The following is a 12,755-nucleotide window of genomic DNA, read 5'->3' as shown; positions in this document are numbered from 1 at the left end:
GGTGGACCTGCCGCAGGTGTGCCACCGGAGCAGTCTGCCGCCCTCCCGCCTAGGTCACCTAAATGGAAGCGCCAGCCCTGCCTGCCAACCTGCCTCTCTCCGTGGCAGGCGATGCTCTAGAACCTCGCGGGTGCCCTGCGCCGATCTAGAACCCCATGCTCTGGCGGCCGCGGTGCAGAGCCGCAGCCGCCCGCCCTGGAGGAGGCTTGGCTAAAGCCAGCGGCCCCTTTAAGAACTGCCCCGTCTCCTTACTCTATGTTTACATAACAGAGCAAGCTGTACCACTGCGGTCCTGGAGGGGGGAAAGCAGAGGGGGCGGCTACGCGGCGACTCCCGCCCGCGGGCAGCGCGTGAGAGGGGAGGAGGCGACGGGGAGCTGGGCCAGCCCTAACTCTGCACCTCCCCCCGCCTCCTGACGCGAGTTGGTATCTCCCCCCTCCCTCTCGGCATTAGTGTCTGTTGTCGGGCGGTCGCGGGCTCAGTGCGGGGCGCAGCGCGGAGCCTGCTCCGGACTCGCCCCCTCCCCCGATGGGATTGTAGCGGCGGGCAGGCGAGCAGCGGCGGTGGCGGCCCCATGTTTTCCCCCAGCCAGGAGGAGCACTGTGCCCCCAACAAGGAGCCCGTCAAGTACGGGGAGCTGGTGGTGCTGGGGTGAGTGAGCGGGGGAGGGGGTCGGCTCCCGGGCGGGGGGATGTTCGAGGGGGGGCATGAGCGGGGAGTGCGTGAGGCGGGGGTCCGGTGGGCGAGCTGAGTGGGGAGCGGTCCTGACGCGCGCGCCGGGTGCATTGTGCGATAAGAGTCGGGGGGGGTTCAAACTCCTGAGGGGGGAGGAATCTCGAGGGCGGAAATGAGGCTAGCGTCCTTGTGAGGACGCTGAGGGGAGTGACGGGGGTCCCTGAGGGAGAGCAGGGGGGGATTCCGCCCTTCGCCCCCCGCTCTCCGTGGATGCGCAGGGACGTTGTCTCCTGTTGGCTGTGAAGGTGAAACTCAGGGGCAGAAGCTCGCCCCCCCCCCAGTGCCCCAGTTCTGGGCTGCTCGTGGAGGGTCCGGGGCGGGGGAACATCCTTGCGTCTCCTGCAGTGGGGGTGTTCCCTGCTTCCTCGCCTGCCTGGGGATGTCTCTGCGGGGGCAGGGCTGGCTCTCATGTTGCCCTGGTGGGTGCTGCTGGGCTGGTGCTTTGCCCTCTTCCTGCCCAGATCTAGCACACTTCCATTGAGAGTGTGAGTGTGTGTGTGTGTGTGTGTGTGTGTGTGTGTAAGTGAAAGTGATCCGTGCCCCGCGTAACTAACACATCCGTTTTCAGGACTGGCAGCCTCTCTTTCGTCTGTCTCCCATTAGCCTAATGCGGATCTGTCGGACGGATTTACGCTCCCAGCTTGGCTCAGGCAAGGGCCTGCTATGGATGGTTAGGGATAATGACTGTGCTGGTTCCACGGACCCTGTTTCTCGGGGGAGCTGGCCACAGTGTGCTAAGCTTTGGGGCCTCTCTGCTGGGCAGGTATCAGCATGTTTGTGTCCCTGTGGCACTGGAGCTGCTGTAGATGGCACCCTAGCAAGGGCTAGCTCTCCTGCAAAGTTCCTAAGCATGCAGCAGGGCTAGTGCAAATACACACACCAAAGTTCCTAAACACTGATTATGGAGTGTGCGAAGAGAGCCTGCTTACCTTTCTCTGTGCAATCTGCAGTTTGTAAGTGGCAACTGCCTGTAATCATTACACTTCAACAATTAAAAGCTTCCCTTCATCAGCTTATATTTTCTAGTGGCATCTTGTTCATATGATAGACATTGTCCTTATCTTCCACATTGCAGGGGAGATGATGAAATTAGGGGAGGAGGAAGAGGCATTTACTTACATTCAGATTCTAGTGAAAATGTTTATTTTTTCAGCTTGATATGGATCTTAAAGTAATCCGCTTGGTATTAATGTTCCTGCCCTGCTGTTAGAGCTTGAAGCTTTTCTGCTGAACATCATAGAAGATACTGATGAACATAAGGCATGTAAGCCTTATTCACTGAGTGCCCCAGAGAACCCTGTAAGATGCATTTAATTTTGATAACTGTAAACTTATGCATGTTCAGCAAATGGGGAACATTTTTAGCAAATAAATACATAAAGCTTTAAAACTGACCATGAAGCAGAGTTCCTGAACAATTAAAGAATTGCTGTATTAATAACTTGCCTCCTCCACTACAAATATGTTAAATGCTTACTAGAATGAAGTAGAAAGCCTTAATTATTTTTAGACTAACAGTCTCTTATGAAAAGATGTTCTCTTCAGCAAAGCAATTAATTGGATTTTAAAATCCAGCAGAAAGGAAAAGCCTTTTAATTTCGCTCTTGTAAGCGGTCTCTATGCCCTATGGGGTGGTTTTAGAAGTGACACAAAATGTGTGTATGGTGACAAAAATAATATATTTAGACATAGTTACTATGGAATGGATTTCAACTATTGCTGTAAATGCAACTACTAATCTTTGAAAAGTGTGTAAATTATAGGAAGCTGTTTATTTCAGCAGTTTCAGTTGGAAAAATCCATATCAAGCTGTTCAGAGCAGGAAAAGGTGTATCGTTACTGGTGATGTGGTGAGAATGGAGGATAACTTTAGCTGTGAAACAGTTTATCTCTCTCACTGTAGAACCATAGTGGAATGTTAAATTCTTAATTTAATTATATTGTATGAAATGATATGCTGCAGATGCTTTTGTGTTCAGGTAGAAACACATTTCCCTTTCTGCTGCTTTGCTATATTTAGCAGTATTTGAAAGTGCATAATTGTAAAACGTTTGGCTCTGAACTTAATTCGGTAGATTCTGTTCTGCTTTTTAAATAACAATGTCGGTGATCTTATTGATTGATATAAACAAATGTCTCATTCTTTAGTGCCATGCATTTCTATTTAATATGAAACTTACAATAATGAGATTTTCAGTAAACATCAAATTGGTTTGAATAGGTTAAGACACATCCTATTTTTTGCTTTCCAGATGTACTGAGGTATTTTTATACAAACTGAACATTCTTGTGCCTTTTTTGCAAGATGATAACATCTGTGCACAACATGGTTACTAATATAACCCTTGTTACATTAGGGCCTGTCCACACAACAGAATTTACTTGGGCGAGTAACTCTTCTAATGTGGTAGTGCCTCAACTGTGTCTTGGCATGTTTAGCTTTGCCTTTGTTGACTACATCAAACCATGTTAAAACACATTAGTGTTATTTAGTAGACTAATGGTGTGGGGATTGGACAAAGTCGGAAAACTAAATTACTCCATTGTGTACATCTTCCATTTTGTCAGAATTAGAGTTTAAGGCACTAAATTATAAATATATAATCTGCTGCATGCCTATCCCATCCCATCCCACCCCACCCCACCTCAAATTGAGAACACTTGCTTGCTGTAAGTAGTGCCATAAATAGCATAAAACTTATTTTCTTTTTTCTAATCACACTGCTGAATCACTGCTAGGAACTCTCAGAACAGTTTGAGCATCTGTTCATCATTCTGAAAAAAATAGGAAAATTCAAAGGTTATTCTGCCTATTACCTTTTGTATGAAATGAAAGAATTCCAGGTAACAAGGTTTTGAATGAGATAATCTAATTTTTGGAGGATTAGGTTTACATTAACACCTCCAAATGACAAAAAAGTCAAGTACCAGAAGTGTAACTCTCCTTGTGGCAATTCCTTAATTAAGAGTAAGAAGATGACCTGTTTAACCGATCGAATGACTATTTAAGATTCTGTTTTAATGGTTACAATGCTATTTAAACAGCTTAAATAGAAAAAATTAATGTTATGTATTGGACAAGGATGGAAGAATGGTCATGCTGAGTCAGACCAATGGTCCATCTAGCCAAGTATCATGTATCTGACCATGGTCAGTGCTAGATGCTTCAGAAGGAATGGAAAAAAACAGTAATTTCATGTGATCCATCAGTTGTTGTCCAGTTGTAGTTTGAGGTTTAGGGACATACAGAGCATGGGGTTGCACATACCTGACCATCTTGGCTAGTAGCCGTTGATGGACCTGTCCTCCATTAACTTATCTAATGCTATTTTGAACTCAGTTATATTTTTGGCCTTCACAACATCACCTGGCAGCAAGTTCCACAGACTTTCTTCATTTGTAAGTGCTCTAAGACTGGTTTAAATTAGATAACTGTAAACTGATGTTGTATAGTGAAGCTAACTTGCTCTGCAAACCATTGCAAATAATCCTTATTAAGAAAATAAATTTCCCCCTGCCGCCACCTCTGCTCACCTTACATATAATAGTGTTATGACCTAGGTTGCATTCTATATATGAATTAAACTAACAATCAAAGAAAAATATTCCACTGGGAAAACTATACATAATGCCAAAAGTTGAACAGGTTATCTGAGAGAATGTACCTAGCTACATCTGTGATTCCTTGTCAGCCTGTTAGTGTGATCATGGGGTAAGCGTAAAGCACTGATCAAGTCACCCTTTACCCTTCTCTTTGGTAAACTAAATAGATTGAGCTCCTGGAGTCTTGCACTATAAGGCATATTTTGCAATCCTTTAATCATTCCCATTGCTCTTCTCTGAACTCTCCAATTTATTAACATCCTTGTTGAATTGTGGACGCCAGAACCAGTGCCAGATAGAAGTAATGTTATCTCCCAACTCCTACTACTTGTTCTCCTGTTTACATATCTGAGATTCACGTTAGCCGCCTTTGTCCACAGGATTGCACTGGGAGCTGATGTTTGATTATGCACCATGATCCCCCATGTCTTTTTTCAGAGTCACTGCTTCCCAGAATAGAGCCCCCCCATCATGTAAGTAGGGCCTGTGTTCTTTATTCATAGACCTAAGTTAACTCTTTACAGATATATGACTCATTAGAGCTGTTGTTTCAGGCATTGGCTTACACTTCTTTCATGTCTTAATAGTGCTTTCCATCAGTAGTTCTCAAAGGACTTTATAAAGAAGCTAAGTATCATTATCCCCATTTTACAGTTGTGGAAACTGAGGCAGAGAGAAGACTTGACTTGTTCAAGGTTACCCCGTAGGTGACTGGTAAAACCAGGAATAGACAGCAGGTTTAAAACGAACAAAGGAAAGTACTTCTTCACACAATGCACAGTCAACCTATGGAACTCATTACCAGGGCAATTTTTTGAAGGTCAAAACTCTAGCAGGGTTCAAAAAAGAGCTAGATTCGTTCGTGGAGGATAGGTCCATGAATGGTTATAAGCCAGGATGATGAGGTCTGCAACCCCATGCTCTAGGTAGGAATGTAAAGATAATTTAAAAAGTTAACTGTTTAAACGATTAAAAATATTTTGTTTAAATGGTAAACCTATTAAAGGGCTGGTCCCTTGGTGATGTGGCCGGTGCGGTGCTGCTCCCATGGCTGGGGCCTTTTTGGGTGGTGCAGTGCCGGCTGGGGCTGCTCTGGGAGTCACGGGGGTTAACAGTTAAAGCGAGTTAACCAGTAAGGCTAATGTTTACCGGTTAACCTTTTACATCCCTAGCTCTAGGTCAGTGATTCTCAGCCATGTACCTGAGGGTACACAGAGGTCTTTCAGAGGGAACTCAACTCCATTTAGATCAGTGTTTATCAGCCTGGGAGTTGTGGGATAGGTTTCGGGGGTGTCACAAGTGCAGGGTGGCTTTAGGGAGTAGGAAGTAGGGCAATTGTCCGGGGTTCTATGCTACAGGGGGCCTTGCAAAGCTAAGTTACATATTTCAGTCCTGGCTGGCAGGGCTTGGGCTTCAGACAAGGTTCACAAGTGGAAAAACAAGCTCAAGTATCACACTGGAATGCAAGTACAATATTCCAATGGATTTATTTTATAATTATATGGTGAAAGTGAGCAAATTTTCAGTAAGTGTGCTGTGACATTTTTGTATTTTTTATGTCTGATTTTGTAAGATGAAACTTGGGGAATGCAGGACAAATCTGACTTCTGAAAGGGGTACAGTAGTCTGGAAAGATTGAGAACCACTGTTCTAGGTGTCCCTACCCTCTGCTTACCAGAAGCTAAGAATGAACAACAGGGAATGGATCACTTGATGATTGCCTGTTCTGTTAATTCCCTCCAAAGCACCTGGCATTGGCTACTGTTGGAAGACAGGATACTGGGTTAGAGGAACCATTGGTTTGACCAAGTATGGCTGTTCTTATGTTATGTTCAGGAATAGAACCCAGGTTTCCTGAGTCCCAGTGAACACTCTATCCACTAGACTACACAGGCTTCTTTACAGCCAGGAGGGTTTAAAAAATGGTTTTGGAACATAATTCTGTGATAAGGGGTGGATTCTGCAGCAAATGTAACCACGGATTGTGTGGGACCTTGTTATTAATTAAAACTTCAGCCTCATCGTGTTTTGTGATGCTTTTTTGCTTCGTAGCTTGAGTCTTTTTATATACACTTTTCACCTCTGTAGAACAGAGTATATGGCATAGATGCCTTGTCTGAAACTTAGTATTCAAGCAGCTCAGGTTTTGCTATCAGGTCTTATTTAATAGATCACCCTAGGTTTCACATAAGAATCATTCTCTGGTAAATGTCATGATGGTCAATGGCTTCAACATATTTTAGGGCACTGCTTACTGTATTGGTGAAGAGAAGAGCGAACATGGTTGGTTGGTTCAAAAGTCACTGCTGGAAGGACTCAGTTCTGCAGAAACTGATTTTCTTTTATTTATTACTAGCAGTAGGGTCATTGAGATCTTTGTGGGTGGGCACTTCATGGAAATAGTTTATTATGTGGTATCATGTTCCATAAACTAGACCAGTTAAGAAGACATGGTCCTTATCTTCTCAAGAGCTTTCAGTGAAATTACACTCAGATACCACCATAGTGGTGGGCATGATACCTAAATAGAACTGTAGACATGATGCAATAAAGTGTGTAGTAAAACAGTAGGGAGTGGTTAAAGGAAGGATGACGGTTGCAGCAATAAGATTACATGGTTATTTAGCAAAAGCTGGCATTCAGCATGGTAGAGCAAAAGTTTATTTTTTAACTTAGTATAAACAAAATACAGTTTTAACTTGGTTCTTGTAGGTATCATAGGAATAGGATAGAATTTTGCTATATACTTTGTTTTTTGGCTTTTAGAACCTTGGTCTGTGCCTAACAGCTGACCTTATTCAGTGCATTGCCACATCAATATAAAATCTCAGCTAGTAACATAAAATAACATCAATCATTTCAGACTGATTTACTTGATACAAGAATATATGTGGATTTTAACTTCCAGCAAAATGTCAAACACCTTGCATGTTTAATACTTGCTAGAAAATGAAGTTACATGCACTCCGAAAGTAAACTGTAATTCTGACATCCCCTCTCCACCCCCACCTCCCGGCCGGGGAATGTACAGCCAGCAAGCCCATCACACACAGGGAAGAGTAAGTTCCATATTTGGAAAGAAAAAGGAAGACATAGTCTGCATTTACTCAGAAGAAAACAAGTCTGACAAACTTATTTTCTAGGTTCCTTGCCTTCATATTTACTGCACTCTAGGTAAAGAGCTAAAGTGCTTATCTTTCTGCCAGTGCCAGTAAGATCAGTGGTACACAGCCTTCTGCGTTCTACTGGACTTCATAAATGTATGGATACTGTAGGAATCCACTGGGCTCCACTGAAAAGTGATGACAGCAGGCATACTGTCAGAATCCTAGCCTCCATTAAGTCTTGAAGCAAAGCACAAAGCTTTTGATGTCGCAGTGATCCTTTACTCCCAGTTCCTATGAGCATAGGGAATATTGTGGAAGTGACACTTAGCTAAGATAGTGGAGAAGGTGCATTTTGATATCTTCCCACTGGCAGGCTTGTGCAGAGTTCTTTATTTTGAAAAAGGCCCAGCTTCCTATTTCTTGCCTGGAGACTGCCATGTGATAGGCCTAGTGAAGAGAGGCAGAGGCTTCTCTTGGAGGTCTCGTTGTGTAGGAAATCTTGTTTGGTTGGGAGAAGGGATGCAAATATCTCATGTTGTAGAGGAAGCTCAAGTTTGTTGACCTGGTCATCCCTACAATGGCCTGTTACAAGAAGGCTGCAGCAGGGATTCAGAAAGCCTTAATGTGGGGATCAGAGTGGTCTTGTCGGTATGTACATGTGGTCAGACACTGGCCATGCTCTCTTCCTTGCTCCCTTCCTCCCTCAATCCTCAAACAAAACTAGATCAAAAGCATTATGGCCTTAATTAGTAGCAAACCTCCCAAATAGTAGACTAGTATACAATGACTGATATTTGTCAGATAGGTGAGAGGCAAGCAAATCCATCTCTCATCTGTGCTGACCTCTTTGGAATAAACCCCTCTTCTGGAGCCTTAATGGCAATTGAGGACCAGTTTTTGGCTGTGATGTCTAAGATATTATAGAAAGACTTATTTAAATGTCTTGACATAATGACACATTCTCTATAGCTATGGCTCCGCTAGTATTTTAACAGGTTTTAAACAAATTTTTTTTTTTTTGGTGTAGGCAAGGGAAGTTGTAGGTTTAAAACATCAGCTGATAAATCCTAAGAGTTGTTAGCTCTACCTTCACCAGCTAATGAGTTAAACCTGTAGTTTACCTTATCTACACGAGGATTTTAACACTTTGTTAGTTAACACTTTAGCTAATGCATACAAAAACTGTGTAGACAGCACTATGAAGTTAGGCTCCAGCCCTGAAGCCCTCCTCATCCTCCTAGCTTCAGAGCCCAAGCTTGGGCCTTAGCTGTAACTTCAAAGGACTGGCTACACAACTATATTAGATCACTAATGTGAGCTCAGCTAACCCCAAGGCTGTCGACCCAGGCCATGTTTTTAGGTTGTTTCTTGATAATCTGGATGGGGTGGGGGGATCTGGGCCTCTGCTATTTCTGTCATGGAAGCACACTGGCAACTTCTACTAAATGATCCATAATTGTTAGACTATGATGGGAGATACGTATCTTTCAGCTAAAAGAAATTTTTTTAAATTGCCCAGTGCAGACTCAGTGTCACCTCTTTGGAAATTCATTTCACAATCAAAATGGATGTTGAAGTACTTCAGCAACACTGAGGGATTTATGTTAACAAAATGGCTGTTTGAGGTAAGTTGGCTCTTGATTAGGCATGAACTAATCAGGTCACACTTTTGTAAATGTGATTGTTTCTTGGTAGCAATGGGTACATTTTTTTTTTCCCTCGGGGAAAGCAGTGAGGAAATCCTCCTTTATATTTGTACTTATAGAAGTGGTTTATTTCAGGTTCTGTTTTCACAGCCCTGACTGTTGTGGCACTTGGGCACATCACATATCTTGAGTGACTCGAGATAACGATAAATATGCTTTATGAAGAGTGAACTGGTCACATGTTCTCATTTGGCATGATACATTACACTGGAAATGGCCAGTGTATGGCCTGAGGGCAACATGCTCCTATACAGTACTTGGCATTGCAGTAGAAATGGTCTTCTGTTATGTGCAGCTAGGTTAACCAGTCAGCAAATGTGAAAAATCGGGATGGGGTTGAGGGTAATAGGAGCCTATATAAGAGAGACCCACAAATCAGGACTGTCCCAATAAAATCGGGACATCTGATCACCCTATGTGCAGCATTCTGTTCAACAGCTATACCTCAGCTGTAGGAGTCATCTGTCTATACAACTGGCTGCTTCATTGTCCTCATATTACCATGAGACCAGTATGAAGCTGAAATATGGTGCACTGTCTCATTAAAGATAATGTGGGAGAGGCAAATGAAAAGGCAAGTGAGAAGTTAAGTAGTGACCGATCAGTATGTGTTAGAGGGAAGAAGGCCAAGAAATAGTGTGGTCTGGTACCTCAGTGCTGTGATTTCAACTGTTTGATCACTAGTTGTTGATTAAATTAATTCCTTGGCTAAAGGCCAGGCAATGTTTTCTTTGCCATCCTATACATCCTTTCTCCCCCCCTCCCCCCCCCCCCAGTGAAACAAAGAATCAAGTAGTTGGTAAACTTAGTTGATAAACTTCATGACCGTTTTGCAAGACTGCTGTTCATATTAAAATTGCAGTGATGTGTGTTTAGGAGGCTTGAAATTTAACTTCCAGTCTGATAGGCTTATAGTCCAGTTTATTTCAAAATCTAGTAAGTTTTGTACATTCTGTCGTGAAATAACATTCTTTCAACAAGGTGTACTTTCAGTGCTGGCTAATGTGCAGGTAGATTTTTAACAGATGAATTGCTTCCTTTAGGGCATATAAATGTCACCACATATGACAGAGTGGTACTGACTGAGAAGACCATTAGTTACTGTAAGAAACTAAAGAAACTGAAGGGCATTAATAAGGTTGAAATCTCTTGTTGCATATTATAAATAAACTAGAGACCAAATGTGCAGATTCTTTTCTATATGCTTTGTTTAGTTTCGGCACAGAAGTTAATGGGCTGAAGCTTTCATTTAAGCACAGCTGCACTTTTTCACATAGAGCAGCGTGACTTTATTTTGACTCTCACTAAATGAAGCATTGACTCTTACTGGAATAATAAATATACAGTAATTAATCTCCTGCCTCAATGGGAATTCCCTTTCATAGATGAGATTGTATTATTGAAAATGATGTTAGCAACAGAATAATTCTTTCCTCTTTGCATGTTTTTACCATGAATCCATCACTTTGGAATAGATGGAGGTTTTTATGTTTAAACCTGACGGACAGTTTGGCCAATAAAGTGCTGCTGTGCCTCAAACCACATTGTCCTCCTTTCCAGTTTGTTCTACCTACAACAGAAAGTAGCTGCAGCATTCAGTGTTTCAGGGTACTATTAAAAAAAGGCGCTCTCCTCTTCTTCAGAAGACAGAATGTGAGGGAATCTTTCAGGCAGGATTTGGGAATCCTTGCTGCAACTACATCTTCATTCCCCTGCTAGTTCCCACATCTAAAATTTGCTGTTCTAAATAGGAAGGTAGAATGGTTTCTCTGGTCACTATGAAGTGAGAGCTCTAACTCTAGCTTTTCTCCTAATTTCTCTAACGTACGTGTGTGTGTTTGAAGTATAAGGCACTTGGTTTTCAGTATCTGGGAATATTCCCAGGTTAGTCTTTGCTTTGTTTTTTCCCTCCTGCTTTTAAGAAGGATGTACAGCTTTTATCCTTAATCTTGTCTGGGTTAATAAGAACAGTAAATCTGAAACTTGAAAGGGGCCTTTAAACATCACTAACAAGCCAGTTGTTTTGGAACTGTGACCTTGCATTTAGAGACTACTAAAAATTTAAGGAAAAAAAATTACAGGTTTTTGATCTTCAGCTTCCATTGATACTCTGACTGTGGATGCAATGTTCTCTTCTCACAAGCAAATCTAAAGTCTGTTTTCACAGTCTTGTTGGACAACTTAAAAGTTCTATACCCTTGGCCTGATTGGCTTTTTTAGGGGAACAACTCCCATTGATGTCAGCCAGGCCTAACTGCCACTGAAATTCTGACATCTTCCTCACTTGGCATACATAGTAGTTAATTCTATGATCTAAGGAGGACTAAGCACACCTTTCTTAGACGCACTTGAAAGATGTGATACACTCCTTTCCCTAACTCTCAGGGGCTGAATATGTTATCTTGGAAACATTTTCATCCCTTATTGGTTATGGGAGAAAAAGGGACTTAACTTCTGAATCTGCTTCCTGCACCACTCTAATATGCTAGCACAAAATGCTGCCATTAGACTGCTGACTCAGCCCTGCCTTATCTCCATCTACAGTTGCATAATCAAACCTCCAGCTGCTTAGGCACTCAAGCATGTATCTACTCTCCTACCAGTTTTGTGAACTGGCAGCACATAGGGCCCAGTGTAATGTTTTAAATGTCTTTCCATGCAAGCATCTCAAGGTACATACCAGGAAAATCACAAAAGGTCAAACACCACTCCTCCTCCATAAGAAAACACAGGCTGTAAACCGTTGCAGGGATGTAATATAATCAGGTTTCTGACTACATAAAGTAGGAGGGCAAAGCTTGAGTAGCTTATGCATCAGAACTCTCCATAGAATTAAAGTTGTGTAATGGGTCTCCATCAGTGTATTGCTATTTAGAATATAAAACTTCTTTTAGGGCAGGAAAAGGATTACACACAGCCTTACTGTACTAGAAATTATTTAAAACCATCATGGTCAGAAGTAACTGGTTTGGTTTAACAGAGTGTTATTTTTACATGTACGTATTCAGGGAGTCATAGCAAAAATAAGCTTTCACTGCTCCTGTTGGCATTGCAGAGTGAACACAGGCAGCAAAAAGGAAGCTGGATTCTAGTGTTGGCCAAATTCCATTTGCAGAATCTTTATTCAGCCTGTCATGGTACAATTCCCCACTCTGAACCTTAGCGTCCAAAAGATGGGGTACCAGCATGAATTCCTCTAAGCTTAATTACCAGCTTAGAACCCGTAGCCCTGCCACCAGCCAGGAATTCCAGTGCCTGGTACACTCTGGTCCCCCCCAAAACCTTGCCCGGGGAACCCCAAGACCCAGACCCTCTGGATCTTACCACAAGGAAAGTAAACCCTTTCCCCCACTGTTGCCTCTCCCAGGCTTTCCCTCCCGGGGTTACCCTGGAAGATCACTGTGATTCAGACTCCTTGAATCTTTAAACAGAGAGGAAAACTCACCTTCCTCCCTCCTTCTCTTTCCCCCTCCCAGACTCTCCCTGAGAGAGACAGTAATTCTAACAGAGAGAAATTAGCCTCTCTCTCCCCCTTCCCTCCTTTCTCCCCACCAATTCCCTGGTGAATCCAGACCCCGGCCCCTGGGGTCTCACACCAGAATAA

At 43.0% G+C, this 12,755-nt stretch overlaps 1 protein-coding gene across 2 annotated transcripts in view; it reads left to right on the top strand.

Moving 5' to 3' along the window:
• The first annotated feature begins 465 nt into the window (after nucleotides 1-465).
• LOC116823478 (E3 ubiquitin-protein ligase pellino homolog 2) overlaps nucleotides 466-12,755 on the top strand; it is a 149,463-nt gene continuing 137,173 nt past the window's right edge. The window contains exon 1 of one of the 2 annotated variants that reach the window (XM_075065778.1): nucleotides 466-651. In XM_075065778.1, the coding sequence (XP_074921879.1) occupies nucleotides 575-651 (77 nt within the window). In that variant the 5' untranslated portion in view covers nucleotides 466-574. Of the gene's footprint in view, nucleotides 652-4,787; nucleotides 4,812-12,755 lie in introns of those variants that run through there. The other variant, XM_075065777.1, reaches the window with a different exon arrangement.

Source organism: Chelonoidis abingdonii, chromosome 4, assembly GCF_003597395.2.
Source record: "Chelonoidis abingdonii isolate Lonesome George chromosome 4, CheloAbing_2.0, whole genome shotgun sequence".
Lineage (NCBI taxonomy): Eukaryota > Metazoa > Chordata > Testudines > Testudinidae > Chelonoidis > Chelonoidis abingdonii.
The sequence above is the reverse complement of the archived record's forward strand: the minus strand, read 5'-3'. Positions and strand labels throughout refer to the sequence as shown.